The following is a 16170-nucleotide window of genomic DNA, read 5'->3' on the forward strand; positions in this document are numbered from 1 at the left end:
CAGTAACTGTTTACCTTAAGGTCATTAACAATTTCGGCCCTTAAAGCACGGTCTACAGCCTACACGGACGACGATGATGTTGCTATAAGATCTACTAAAACCGCAATATCCGTTCAAGACGGCAGTAGATCATGAGAACGCAGCGGTTATGATGACTTGAAAAGAAATGCTAACAACTGCTATATAGTTATTAAAAAAAGAGACAAGCAACCTTAGCTCTACAAGAGAGAGAAGTCTGGTCGGTGAAAATGAACGCTAATGCATTTGAAGGAGGTCTTAAATATGCTACGCGTCTGACCAGCGGCGGCCGCTTTCCTTATGATCCGATGGAGTCGGCACCCACACGGTCATTCCTAAGAATACTTATAAATTACGCTTTTTTCATATTTATAACCATGCACTCCTAGGCAGGAATTTGTAATGCAAAATTTTGTACAGCACTCATATCGCTTCGGTATTCACCGATATATTATGATTTGAATATATATATATATATATATATATATATATATATATATATATATATATATATATAATACCACTTGCGCACACCTCTTTAGTAGCAGATGTTTTCAAAGTGGTTGTGGTTTAGAATTTTAGGTTAAGGTTTCGTTCATCTCTGAAATCCCATGTCGTCTAAAAGTGAAAAACACAGAGTTAATATCAATAATTTATAACATGTTATTGCCACTTGAGTTTTAATTGATAATTACATAGCTTTACATTTACACAAAACTGATATATTATCTAATCAAGAACTCCAGAATAACGCCTGATTAATCGGTGATTTTGAGTCTAAATACGCACAGCTATTCAAGGACATATGAATCAAGATAAACACTGCCAGTCGGTAAGGGTTCTGTATGATGTTTTGCTACGTTTGTAGTATATGTTGTCACCTTGATCGTAGGTATTTTTTTATTTTAATGTCGTGTCAGAAAAAATACATTGTGTAAAAACATTGTATTTATTGCACCATGCAAACTAACAATTACTTGGAAAGTCTGGCGGTGAAGACTACAAAAGGGCATCAGGTAGTTGTGCAATACATCAAGAAATGGAAGGCATCTGAAAAGTAATGGTTGAGGAAGTCAAAAAGAACCACAGTTTTCAATAGAGAGGGAACTGATCAGGGAGATTAGTAGATGTCTTTAGGTATAGACCGTCTAATAAATTATCGAAGCGTCTATATCTGCCGCGAAAGGTGTGCATTCAAATTCGCTATGAATGGATGCATCAACTTGAGCGACCATCATACTTAAGCAGTGGTAGCTCAGTGGTAGAGGACTGTGGCTTGCGATCGTTAGTCGCGGATTGGATTCCCAGAATACAATCTTATATCTTTTACACTCGTTGCATTTATAATATAGGATTGCCACTGCTCACAAACAAGTTATCAGACAAAGGGGAGCTGAGTCCTCTGCACAACATACTGCGGTCCCCACCTGCCTGCCAAGCATGGCGATTATGGTATATCCCCTTTTATCTTCGGGGAGGCCTACGTCTTCCATTGGGCGTCTATGGGCTAAAACGACGACTTCATCGATCAAAGAGCATGAAACTATTTAAATTTCTCCTAGCGTGTACAATAAATAATATTAAATAAAGATGATAAACCGGTACTATATATAATATAAAACTTCAAACAAAGAACCCTTTGAGAGTTCCCTTATGAAATTAAGTCTAATCTAAGAGTCTTCAGCGGTTAGCATCAAACTCGATGAATTTATTTATAAAATGGCAAATACACAATATAATATTAACCAATTACGCTTGAATACACAAAACAAATATCGAAGCTAACAAAACATGATATTACATATCGACAAAAGAAGGTTTAATTTTTTTAATAAAAATTAAAAGCAATAAAAACTCCTTAATAAAAAGTTAAAATTGAATCGAATATGATTTGGAATGAAAGAAACAATAATAACTGAATTGAGACATGTATGTCTGATGAAATAAATTCTTTATTACTTTAAGAAGTAAGATATCGTTGGGACCGGAAGGTTCTCGAGTGACAACCGCAAGACGGATGTACACGCAGCTTGAGTAAGTCTCCCACCGACTCCACCTGTGACATATTCATCGCCGCAGAAAGTCCCTGGATTCGGGCAGCGTTAAACCGTTCGTTATGGCGAAGTTTAGATCAGGCCTTTGCCATGAAGTAGGCGTTTATCGGTTGACATGATGATGAGAATGTGACTTCAGTACTATTGGTGATAATCCTATGTTAAATGCTTTTATAACTCTCATTATCTCCTGTGAACTGAAGTCAATATTGTTGCTATTTTTTAAACAATATTATCTTTCACGTCGACCTCCATGGTAATAGTAAAAATTTTATAACAAAATGTGAAAAGAAGGGCACGGCTATCACAAAACAGTATAGCTTCGGATTTTTTGATTAAAAATCAATCAACCATATTAGTGCCCTTTTTCATGATACAATGTTGTATGATTAAGGAGAAGTAAGATGTCTGCCCTGATATGAAGGCCTAGCCTAGCGTCTTTGTGATAACGGATAGGTGCTTTAGCTCTACCCCAAGACGTTGAGTCACTAGGCCAACGCCGTTGAAACTGGAAGTGTAAAAGACATTATAGAAGACATAGGGTTTTAGCTGCTAGTAATCCGGAATAATCCCTTCAGTGCAGAAAGAAAGATCCCTTCAGAAAGGTATCCCTTGTAAAATTTACCTACGAAACCAATAACTAGAGATAATATTTATATTTTCACCAAGCTAGAGATACACGAAGCTCTAAAAACCTCGAACCCAAATCGCTTTAACTGTTCATCCCTATAACTATTACACAGAGTTTGATTATCCGTGTAAATGCTTTCTAGGTGTGAATAAATAGCTTCTTTGTCAGCAAGACTTTCAAGGTAATACACCTAATTCCAATTACCCTGTGTAATGTGATCACTCTGAAATAAGTTACAATAAATTATTTCTTCTATTTGAATGTTACATAAGAACTTCTATCAGTACTGTGCGAAGGCACAGATAGTAAACAATAATTAATTCTAATACGTTTTATATATATATATATATATATATATATATATGTATATATATATATATATATATTTATATTTATTTATTTTATATATATATATATATATATATATATATATACAATCAAAACATTATGTACTATTCCTGAAACCATTGATTTGGGATTTTGGCTTTGCCATACATTAATTTGACAGCAAATGAGCAATAGAAGAGTACGTTACAATTAGCAGAGTAATATTATTATCTACGGCGCCATTAAACCTATATTCAAATTGTGATCCTCTTTACAGAATAGTTAGTAATCGTTAATTGCAAATAAAACGGGTTTTTATTGTTGAGTCATGGATATTTAATTTATCCAATATTGTTAACTTTAATTTATTAGCAACGCTTCAGTAAAAGATAGCAAACTATTAGCATTGTAGAAAGTGAAATTCGGCACAACCCAAGGTCGCACAATGGTGATATAAAAGAATATAGTTACCTAGAATTATGTATCCATCCATTCTCCTCCAGTATTTTTGGATAGCTAACTCGAATTGGGTGCCCATGTTCACAAGAGTCATATTTACACAACGACCAAAGAACGATCACGGCACAACAACAAAGCGCGACTACCGATCCATTGCAACGGTTCGAACGTCAATCGATTGCGGAATTAAAATTTCCTGAATAAAAACTGTGTAAAACTTCGCATTTCTGGTATCCGACAGCGCCACAGATAACTCGACCTCTAATGTCAAATTAACAGTATAAAACCTTTTCGGTAAACGAAAAAGTTTTAATCACATTTTTGGTTGGCAGTGTTAACAGTCTGCGAGTACACGCTTAAATGAATAATAAAATGCGTTCACTTCGAGGATGGAGAATGAATAATGATCTCGAGTGAGGGTCAAATGATAATAGTGAGTTAACCGCTTTACTTTTGATAAGTTTTGTTTGCATGTGCAGGCATTTGATAGGAAATCCCGCAGATATGGTAATTATTAACAAACATATTGAGCGCCGTGAGACTCTAGGGTCATTACCAACTTAGTAAGTATTTAAATTGATATCATTACAGCTTTTATATACGAACATTAAATGTAGGTGGTAGCCAATAGAGATTAAAAAGAAGACAATGTTTGCATTGTGTAGTCGAAGCACTGTTACCTTTGCCAGTATGGCTTCCCCTCAGGAACCTTCAGGCAACTGTGGCCATCTGTTCTACGAACTACAAGGCCTGACTACTACCATTTCAACTTTACTTTTATTACTTTAGTTACTAAATACTAGTTACCTAATTACAATTAATAATTTTATTTATTCTTTAAATCAGCACGTATGAACATAGATAACGTTTTGTCACGCACCATTACCTTAGTTGTTACATTATATGTTACCTAATCCGTTAATATCAAAATTATGATATTTTATTTAATTATAAAAACTTAAATATGAGAACTACTTATTAGCTTTAGCTAAAAATCTGACATTAAGTACGTTAATAAAATGTGTCTAACTAATTTGCAGATATCATCGGCTTACACCAGCTTCAACAGCTTTTAGTATTTGCCGTTATAATCATGCTATAACCAATAGCATTAATTATAACATATCAATAGCAGATTGCAGCATCACGCATTGAATAATACACGAATAGCGTTATCGTTTTCGTTGCATTACAAAACAATTGATCCACACAGTTCAAATATTTTTACACAGATTATTTACAAATTATCTTACATATATTTGAATTCTTTGTACCCATTTATTGATCAGATGCGCCGTAAGGTTCAAGAGTGGATACCGCGGACTGGTATGGCAGCGAAGGACACCCACCAACAAGACTGGCAGATAATTTTATTTAGGTCATCGGAAGATGCTGAATGCAGTTTGCTTCCAACCAGCTTTGTTCGAAATCTGTAGGCCTATGCGCAGCAATGGATGTCGTACGGCAGAAATAATGATCATTATTTATAGATCTTTCCGTAGGTATCTCAGTACGTTCATTCATAGTTTTTATCTATTCAATATAGCTTTCTTCTGTTTTTATTACTGACGCGTTATCACATAGTCGGTTGTCTAAAACACTAAGAGATTCCCTTTTTATTGTTTTTATTTAATTAATTCACCGTTATAAAAATAATATTTAATTAATTTAGTGCCATAATTAATACAAATTTCCGAACATAACCTTAATGACAACGGTTATTCACCTTAGTGTAAGTTCAGCTGTTTCTTACAAAGAACAAACATATAAAATGATCTCCAATCTTTCAGCTAGTTTAATTTTTTTATAATAACACCATTTTCCTTGCATTTAACTCATAAATACCACAATTTACTACATTTAAATGGTTCTATAATAACTCCGTAGAATCTTTTAGATCTATATCTGTAATTTCTTGCGGTTGGAAAAAAAAATACGGAAATCATTTGACTAAGCGTAGAACAATTTATATGAATACAGTTTTTTAAGGTCTTAGACATTAACAAAAAATATAAAATTTGTTTGTATCATAACTGAAGAAGAATTGTGACTTCCGGCCTAGGTGGTTTGGTGCCGTTGGCATCAATTTTTTAAAAATAAACAAAGGAGAAAAACTGTGAAAAGCGGTATAACTAAGGAACATAAACTAAAAAGATATGTACCATCAACAAATGTTATATATGAACAATAACATAATGTTAAATACTTGGTGGATCTTTTTGAAAGTTACGGAATTGCTAGCTTACAGTATTAAAGCGTAATAAAAAGAACATTGCCTTTTACCAAAAAAAAGTTACATTAGAAATAATGTAACGACAATAACAGTAAAGATCTTTATTTGGAGCGTGAAGTCGGTACATCGACGACATAGTTTAAGGTCACGGGAAGTAGCTGAACTCGAACAGCGCTGGACTAGTATTCGTGACAATGTTTGAGGGAGGCCTTGGCAGTGTGTGCCTATCGGCTGATATAATGTGATGATGAAAGTCGTTTCTGTTATACCGGAGCGTGATATATATGATGATAAGTAACGAAATAAATCAAGCGACGGAACTAGCTTTTCGCTAACCGGTGCCGTTGTAATATTAGTGTTTTATCATGATAAAATGTCCAACATCGACCTCCTTGAAAAGGGTCAGGAATATATGATTCAATATATTGACAAGAAATTCCAAAATTGAACTTGTTTGCGATGAACGCGAAAGCGAGAGGTATAATAACTGCATAATCGCTCTATAACTTGCTGAAATATTTGGACTTATCAGATACGAACGGACGTTCAAAGATGCTTTGGTAGGATCGTTTAAAATTTGATGAAGTAGGGTGAAGAGTCTGATTGATAATTGTAAATTTTTTGCAAGAAGGCTTTTTAAAAATAGCTGTTAGGATCGTCACCCTAGAGCACCGTGTCCAGCTCCTCTCCCCCGTACAGCGCGATTGACCCAGAACCCGTATGATGAATGTATGAAATGCTAAAGTTACGTATCCTGCGACTCTAGTGAAAATAGATTGATCACACGCTATATAAGGCGAATGACAATAAAATAAATCAAGCCTTGGTTTTAGTCTTTAAATAAACTGTAAATACAGCCGTCCCATGCAAACTTAGCGATCTACCATAAAAGTGGAACTCATTGGCAAAACATAAATTAAGGAGTTAAACAAAACTCATAGGAGAAGTGACTGGAAAAACATTGTTGTCACCTTTTGTACCAGGATCCATAAACAGTGACATTTACGTCAATATTTATAATATGATTGATCTTAGATGGATCTATATAATGTTTATAATTAATTGTCACTGGAAATACCAAGCGCAATGTCAACAGAAGGACAAATATTAAATGATATTTATAAATATATGGCGACATGAAATCGATAAACAATCACTCAGTCAATTGCCAGGTAATTAAGATTTTTAATCTTAATGTACATGGTACAATCGATAGATTGCTATCAACTTAGAAACTTATTGAATATTGCTTTCTGCGTCTTTGCTTGTAAATGTAAATTAGACAGTAAAATACACCGACCTTAGAAAATTGATATCATAATTTTCGATTTCAATCAGATGAGTCATCAAACATGAAATCAGAAGTATTTATATAGTTCATTAAGCACACTAATTAAAGTTTGCAAGTTGGCGAACAGCATTCGACAATAGACGAGAGCAAAATTTTAGAAACTTTAAGCTGGAGTGAATTCGACAATCTTAGTAATCTTCTTCGAATTCAAAGTAATGATGAATAATTTTATTATTTATGTTAAATATATAAATAAGCACAAAAGATATTCCTTTAAACGTATAGATAATTATTTTGAAAACAAATCAATTATATTTGGTGCGTGGTCAGATAACTATCGATTATTTGGCGAAAAATTTTCATTTTTTATTCCGAAAAATTTGCTTAACTAGGCTTAACTTAAACCTAGTTTAAGTAACAAATGTAAATATCCTTCGAGTTAATCGAAGGATCCCTCGGAATCCTCGGCACAAGTCGTTACATGACAAATATTATTATCAGATTAGAAGGCCGGATGCGGATGTCAATTTCTCTGTAATTGTATTAATCAGTAATAGTTCTGGTAGCAATAGTATTGGTTAAAACTGTATTTCTCGACCGTAATTTACGGGTAAGCGTACCGGAAGGCATGAACTATTTAACATATATGACTTATATAAAATGCTTAATTTTATGATATGTGCTAGATATAAATAAAATGGCATTTAAGATCACAGCTCACAGCCGGTAAAAGAGAATTTCACGAGGAAGGAACATTAACTGCTACTGCTTATCTGAAATATATGTTATATCGACTAATCAGAACTAGTTTTGTAGATTCAGGACTTAAAATAACGGCTTGTTTTCCCAGAGCAGAAACATTACAAGTATACCGCAAAGGACCTGGTATAGTTACGACAAAATCTTTATTACTTGTCTAAATAGCGCATACAATTTTAGAGAATTTGTGATTAAATCAAACAAATAAACAGTATCGCATTTAATCTATTTTACACCGTAATAGATACTAATAATTGATTAAGTTATAAAATTGACATTTCATTTAATTTTGTTTTTATTTTAGGAAAACATGACTTACATTAAATTTTCTAGTATCTTAATCTATGATAATGTTTACATTATTGTTGCTACAATTATAGACAATAACACATCAATAACATTGTGTCAAGATAGTAATTTATTAAAGCAAGTATTTAGACTCGTTTCAGGAAGACCGTAGCAAGACTTTGTAGCAAAGCAAATTAATGTGAAGTAAATAACACAACTGACTGAATCAGAAATGAAACAAGATAATGACAACAAATCAAAAGTTGAAACAGACAAGAAATCTCGTGAACCCGATGTAAAGGAGAAGCACCCCATTCCAAGAAGCAACTAAAGTATGATTTTTGTAATTATAAGCTCTATAGAGATTACATTAATTCAATTTGTCAATGTCAAAATAAAAGAGACGAATTTATCTATACATGCAAGAAATTTCCACCTATTTATATTATCTATTAATTTATTCTACAGAAAAATATACAACGATAAAAATAAAGTAAAAAGTAAAGATAAATAATTATACGCTAAATACTTACTCATAGCGATATCTATGGAATAAAATGGCTTTGAGACTTTAAATTTCGTAGGAATATTCGTTTCGCCGAGTAAAAATTAGTATTTACTTTATTATAGATTAATATCCTTTAATTCATTTGTTTTATTTCTCACATATATTTAGATAATAATATATTTATGTGTGTATATATATATATATATATTCATATCTATATATATATATAACTCATACCGTAATTTGTGTTTTACTTTATTTACTATATGTTATTTACACGTGTATGTATGTTTTGTACACGTTAACTACCCATTACATTACACAAATTTTCTCGTGTGATAAGACCGCCCATTGTAATTTTTGTTTATTATTATAAAACTATTTATATGTTTTCTAGTGTGTACTTAAAAGAATATTAAATTAAATTAAAATTGCATATTTTCAAGCTATATTTCTGCTAGTATAACATTTATCTAAATAACTCTGACTGCTAGTATAATATAAAAGAATAGATTTAATTAATCAAATTTATCTCACTTTAATTGAAATGGTTCCGCCTGTCTAGCAGTTCGCTATCTTCAGTTTATATTTGCTAGTTATGAAGTTGACAATACACAATGTTTACTGAAGGATAGAAAATGATAACATTTACTTTAATTTCATTGATAACTGTGCCAAAGTTGCAACGTTCGTTTGAAATGAGAATGATTTTCTAAGACGGTTTTAGATTTTAGATAATAATACCAAAAAAATTTATGATTCATGCATATAATTTCAATAATATAAGAAATTATTTTATCTGTATGTCGCATTTGAAGATTAAAATAAGAAATAATAATCAGTATGACATTTACCTATAAATCAGATTCATTCGCGTTTACCGTCGGCCTTCCACAAGGAGGATCATCATGGTTAAGGCCGTCGATATGACGTAAAAGATTGATGATCGGAATCGAGTTTCTTGAGTCTTTGAGATTCAAACCCGCTAAAGCCGTTAATGCCAATGGGTAAGCAGTGAAAATCACTACACACGACCAACAAGACTACATAGTAATAGAGGAATGTAGTATTCGAGGAAGGGTCACTGTATACACCTCCAACATCCAGGTCTCAACTTACGAAGGCATAGTTTCGTTATTCTTATATTCTAATGTTCTGAATAGTAATCCTGTAGATAATTCACTGTTTATGGAATATTATAAGGTGTACAAAAGTACTGAGGTGTGAAACTCACCGCTGATAGTAAAGACTGGGTTTCCGTTAACGTGAGGAGAGTACTCTTCGATTGACGGCTTGACGACATCGGGCGCTCCAACCATGCCTGGACAAAAATAAAAGAACCTTAACATCAAAGCCATTTAAATTAAAACAACCTTTGCCTAACCTCCAAGTTCAGGTACACTTGCACAAAAAAGTTTTAATAAATCTAAAGTAGTAAGTACACGTACGCTAACTACTGTTGATTTAATATACAAAACAGAGCCTTACTTATTGACCTACTTGCAATGGCAGTGAAATTTAAGAAAGAAGCCATACAGTGTTGATAGGCTAACCGTATTTGGGTCAAAAGTTCGTATAAGTAGTCGATTTTGTTAACATATTTTTTTCATTCTACTAGGCGTGTTTTATGGTTAAAAGAAGAAAAATATATCGTATAAATTTATTAAAAGGAGAGAATCTCGTCAATTTATTTCTAATGACGGTTTTGAGATTATTTTTACTGTTTTTTTTTTAATATTACTATCATCATCATCATCATCATTATTTAAGCCGTAAGAAGGTTACCACTTGACATGAGCCTCTCCTGTAGATGTCAAATAAGAGCAGTTGAAAGTGGCTAACATACAGCATTTTCCGATGAATGATGATGATAGGTACATTTAATACTCTGGCAAAAAAGTAATACAAACTTCTTGACATAAACTTTTTTGGTTCTGGAACCATCTATCTATGCGCATAACGTTTAATAAATAATATATATTTTTTTAATTACAACACCAAGTACTCGTCAGTTTCGTAGGAAAAGGTTCATTAAATCGTACCGTTTTGGGCCAATAAGTACAGTCCAATTCATGATTTTATTTTCAGATTCCTTCACCTTTCACAAAAGCTGAAATTTATTTGGTTATTTTTAAACTCAAGAATCTACAAGACTGTAATATTTTTTAGTTTTTTTACACCTCACACCGATGGCATTCACGCCATCAGAATGTGGTGCCCAGGTTAATGAGATATAAGTTGATTGGAAAGAAGTGTAAAACCTTGAAAATATAATGTATAGGTATATAATAAAATATGAAATAAAGCTCATTTGCAGTCAATTAATATATGGTACACCCTTTCCAAAAAAAACAACGTTTTCAGAAATTAAAAATAAGGTAATGATAACATAGTATCAGAAAGTGTTTTTAAAATTCGATTTACTATATATCAAAATTAATGATTGTTTTCTTTTCTGTCCCTGCAGACTTTGTACTGTCTATTGGCCGGTCATTTTGCAAAAGTTTTTTTTTTTTAATTATGCCTCGTATATTCCCTTGTCTTGGATGCACAGAAACATACACGCAACAGAGTTTTTATTGGACCTCTATCTTTGGGAAAAACTGGATCGTTTTGGTCTTATAAATTTTTTATTGTTGTCTTTTTATATACTTTCATTCTCTATTCCGCACATAGACTATTGTCCCATTCTTTCTTTCCACAATTCATTCTATTACTATCTCTCGTTCTAATTCTCGTTCATATATCGCTTTCTAATTTCTCTATTTTACTATTTTGTTTACATTATTTAACATTTTTATTTACAGTTTTATGCTTACTCTATTACATTGTTTTAGTTGTTTATTATTGTAACATGTTTTATTATTATTAGTATATTAAATTTCATTGCTATTACTTTACAATAATCGAGAAACGATTCCCTACTTTTGGCATCTCCTAACATAGAGGTGATGTTTCGTTCATTTATTTTTACGCCAAATCGGCATTCGGTGTCAACTCGGAGTTCCCCGAAAGCGGGACAGTCCTAATAGAGTTTGGAAGTGAATACTTTATACGCCTATATTCAATCACCTTATATTTACAATATTTTGGGCAGCACTCTAGCTACCTGAGGAAATAAACCGGTGCTGTCATTGTAAATGCAACAGCTATAAAAATTTCAAAGAATTTTAATAGCAAAAGCGCCTTTCTAACCGTTAGGGAGATCTGCGGACAACATATTTCCATTTTTTTCTTTTAATAACGTTGTAATTAAAAATTACTCTTTTAGATCCATAAGTTCGATTTTCATTCAAAATTTTATATATGGAAAACCACGCCAAAAATCCACAAGATAAGTACAGTTGTAAAATTTTGATTAAAAGGTGTTAGATAAGGTTTTAAAAATGATTGATATTACGCCTGGATTAACGTATCCGTTGCTACTTAGTGTTAATTGTATTCCTTGCGATAATTAAAACGAAAAAGTTGAAACCTTACGTTTATAATGCAGCGTACAGATGGTACTACTGCTCACTTCGCGATAAAACGCAGAGAATCTTTACTGTCCGTATGCACATTATGGCAATGTAACCATTTAAATTGTTCTTAATTTAAACCTCATGTTCACGGTGACAAGTTTAAGGCGTACCGTTGAACGTTGTGGATAACAACTCTTATCTCCCAGAGAAAACCTAAATGGTTTGTTGGCCTCTTCTTTGTGATTTGCCTTTCCTTTGTGCACCTCTATTTTATTATATGCCTTAATTTGTGCTATGTTTGTGCTTATCGTGGTCTATTATCATCATACATTTCACCCGAAGTCCACTGCAGGACAAAGATCTTCGCCCAAAAGTCCAAATGGATGGGCCCTACGCCTACCGTCTTATAACGACTATGTTAGGTCATCTATGAATTTTAATGGGGGGGGGGTCCTACTCAGCCCTTGTTGGTCAGTGATCTCAACTCCAGAACTCTAAGGTCCCAGCCGCCGTCTATTCTTTCTGCTTGCACTTTAACTTGACAATCAGCTGGACTATGTTAGGCGCTAAAATAACGCACAGTTAATAATATTAAGCTTACTAAACTAATTTTGTTTTGATTTGTATGATTAGACATCTTATCTTTTAGAACCGTGTACCATCCGTGAACTATCTGCTGTGAGCCACACTCGTCTCTTAACTGTTTTGATTAAAAAAAACTGATTTATGAAAAAGAAATCTCGTCACTTAAAACGGATGTAATAATAATAATATTATAAGTTGATTATACAGACTAATGTTCGGAAATAGTGTACACAGTAAGAACAAAGTAACTGCTTCAGCCTTATGTAAACATAAGAACGAGAACTTATGATCAGTAATACAAGGAAAAGTTGAAGCAGAAATAACTTGTAAGCAATGTTTTTTGGTTAAAGAACTTTCGAGAAAGGTATAGTATTCGGAAAAGATCTCTGTTCCATACTGCAGCTCTCAAAATAAATATTACCGCAATAAATAATTTCAAGGAAAAGAAGCATAATTATTATGAGAATAAATAAATGCATTAACTGTCCGTCAAGTGTTTTATAGTTTCACATTGAGTGACTTCAATTAATCGTCACTGTGCGAATATCAAATTTGCTTGTTCCATTCTGATAGTACATAATTTGTGGATACATTCTGCTAATTAATTACATTTTTATCGTTATTTTAATACCATACAATTTAAATTGAAGTCACATATTTAGCAACTCTTAATTGCTAGGCAAATTTTTAATCTACTTTTTGCTCATTTATCGTCCAGTGATATAAAATATATCAGTTTAACGTAACTTATCACCGTTTATTGAAAGGTATTATTATCGTGACAATATAAATCCCATCCGTTTTTGGATTAAGGTAAGTATTTTTTTATTACTTTATCTGCCTACCTCTTAATTCTTTTATTTAAAATAATACTTAGTGGACAAATCCGCATAAAATTTGTCAGTGTGATTGCCAGTTATTGAAGAAGACTTGAATAAGGAAAACAAGATGGGTACATTATATATATATATATAAAAGAAGGATAAGTGAATCTCGCCGCAATGTTTCTATTGTATAACTGAAGTCAAATTTGCAACTATCTCTCAAATTATCTTTATTCAAATACGCATTACCGTCCACTTTTGAATCGTCTATTTTTTTAATATCATAAGTAGTAAGCAACCACCGGCTTTGAATACTGAACTGCTGAAAAGAGCTGCCAGACACTCAACAGTTGCTTAAATGCCAATCGTGGCTCCTGACCGCTTGAACACGGTTTTTATCGATTGTGTTCCGTTTCTTGAAATATTGTGGCAGTAACTGGTATATCCTCTTCTTGTGATATCTGATCTGACCATTGCTTGAAATTGACCTCTCAATCTGTCTTTTCATTTTCTGGGTTACCATCGGGCGTTTCTAGCTATTGGAATCTCTGGGTCTCTCGATGTAATGTCTCAAAATTTTGATACAAAAAAATAAAATGGTTAATATTTAGAGCATTTAACATCCAAATCAAAACATGACATTATAATGGAAGCGTCGTATTACGTATCATTACATGCCGTACTCGTCGGCGTAATATTAATAAAAAAAATAAAATACGCTATGCAACTGGCGACCTTAAAGTACATCGCATTGAAAGAAAAAGAACACCTTGAAACATAGTTTGCAGAACGGATGTACGTGAAGGACGTATTTATTTTCAGCTAACATTAGGCATTTCCGGACGTGTAAAGATGTCCGGTTCTCATATACCGAAAGACGGACGACTAACCTCCGTCGCGATTATTCAGTGCTAAGGCCGGTGCGGCGGTTCGTAAGGCGATACCGACGCTCTCGGGTGACCACCGCAGAGAACAAATTGCGCCGCGTCAGAAATAGTCGCAGAGAATTATTTTTTCATATTTATTTTTACGGTGTCCCATAAATCAACGTCAAGACAAAATCAGGTAATAGAGAGAAAGGATATAAATATATTATTTATGGATATGAATATATAATAAAAAGAATAAAAACAAATTTTATATAAAATTAACTAAGAGATTTTCTTGTTAATAAGAATAATACACAGCTTCTTACAGAATAGTTAAACATGTATGTTAACAAGTTATTAATCATAATTTTAAAACATGCAATTAAATTGAATTCGATTGATTGACGTTTTTTAACTAATTATCACTGACACGTGCGGACTGTTATCACTGAATTTGTTATATTTGCATTGTAATGTTTCTATGGCTTCCAAGCATAATGTAAATTTATTTCATTAAAAAAAACTGGTAGATTTTATGCGCTATGTAGAAAAAAATACTGCGATAAATAAGTTATTACTGTGATGTATTATTATTGAGAACTATATTTATACCTAAATTTTAACGAATTAATGACAATTATCATTACAAAAAGGCAAGACAAATAGACCTATTGCTTTATTGTGTGATATGACGTTACCTCTTACAATGACAAATCGACCTTTACAGAAAATATTTTATTTATTACTGGTACGGTTATTGTTTCTTTTCATAAGAAAATAAAATTTAAAGTAATATATGTAAATAAGTTCTCTAACAAAATGTGCAGATCTCATTTAAGCTGCTACTAAAAACCCAATAAATAAAAGCTTTCTTTCTGCCGAGCCTCATGTCGACGCATAACGGGAGCAGCAGGGGCACCACAACTTACCAGGGCATGAACGCGACCACTCTGACAAGAGTGCACACGAATGAGGAGGAAAAGAAATATGTAAATATTGGTATCCGTATCTATTAGAATCACTAATCATTTTCATTTTCTCTTTCTAGTGCGTTTTTCTCACACGCCTTTGGTAAAGTAGTCTTTAGTCATGTGGTTTGTACGATCTCTTTTCGTCTCCCGCAATTTCTTTCTTATAGATCCAATTCACACTCATCGATTTAGGTGTAATTCAATGGGGAGCAATTTTTATATGGTAGGTGTACAATGCAAACGTTATACTAATCAGAGACAAAGAGATACAAAATTAATATCTTTTCGTGCCTGTAAATCTATCAAAATTGATTGAAACCATTTAGTCGTATCATCATTCACTTTTGATCAATTATAACGTAGTAATTCCTTGTGTACGTTAGGAGAAGAATGCCAGAAAACAGTTTGATAGAAACTACACTCATATTAAGCTCCTTATGATTTCACCGTGTAATAGTGTTGACAATCGGCTCCGAGAAGTGATTACTTACGACGAGATAAGAAGGTTTCGCTGCGAGCTCGAATTTAGAAACGAGAAGATCCGCAGAAGAACCAAGATCACCGACGTAGTTAAAAGAATTATTAATGCCTACGGAAGTTCCACACGCATCGAGATCTGAGAAGGAAAAACTCACTGCGGTTTTGTATATCCTTTACAGTAGATAGAACAATTAATACCTAAGATTTACTCTAACATAATATCCTTATGTTTTACGTGGCAACTGAATAAACAGTTGTTTTTGTACAAGCGTATAGAATATTTAAATAAGATGGTTACTTTAGCACTCTCCACATATTTACATTTATGATTAGGTAAAGAATACACATCTCAAGCGCAATCGATGAAAAGCAATGTTAATTACCCGCAAGGTCAGCTATGGCATCATAGCAA

The 16170-nt window shown here is 32.9% G+C and overlaps 1 protein-coding gene across 3 annotated transcripts in view; it reads right to left on the reverse strand.

Annotated features, from left to right (window-relative positions):
• Positions 1–16170, reverse strand: part of LOC137925300 (solute carrier family 41 member 1-like) — a 70897-nt gene that overhangs the window by 26827 nt on the left and 27900 nt on the right. For 2 of the 3 annotated variants that reach the window (XM_068768740.1, XM_068768738.1), the window contains exon 2: positions 9803–9889. In XM_068768740.1, the coding sequence (XP_068624841.1) occupies positions 9803–9887 (85 nt within the window). In that variant the 5' untranslated portion in view covers positions 9888–9889. Of the gene's footprint in view, positions 1–3501; positions 3868–9802; positions 9890–16170 lie in introns of those variants that run through there. The other variant, XM_068768739.1, reaches the window with a different exon arrangement.

This window comes from Battus philenor, unplaced genomic scaffold (assembly GCF_028537555.1).
Source record: "Battus philenor isolate CCGP_79_NKW_IND1 unplaced genomic scaffold, ilBatPhil1.0.hap1 SCAF_26, whole genome shotgun sequence".
In the NCBI taxonomy this organism is placed as follows: Eukaryota; Metazoa; Arthropoda; class Insecta; order Lepidoptera; family Papilionidae; genus Battus; species Battus philenor.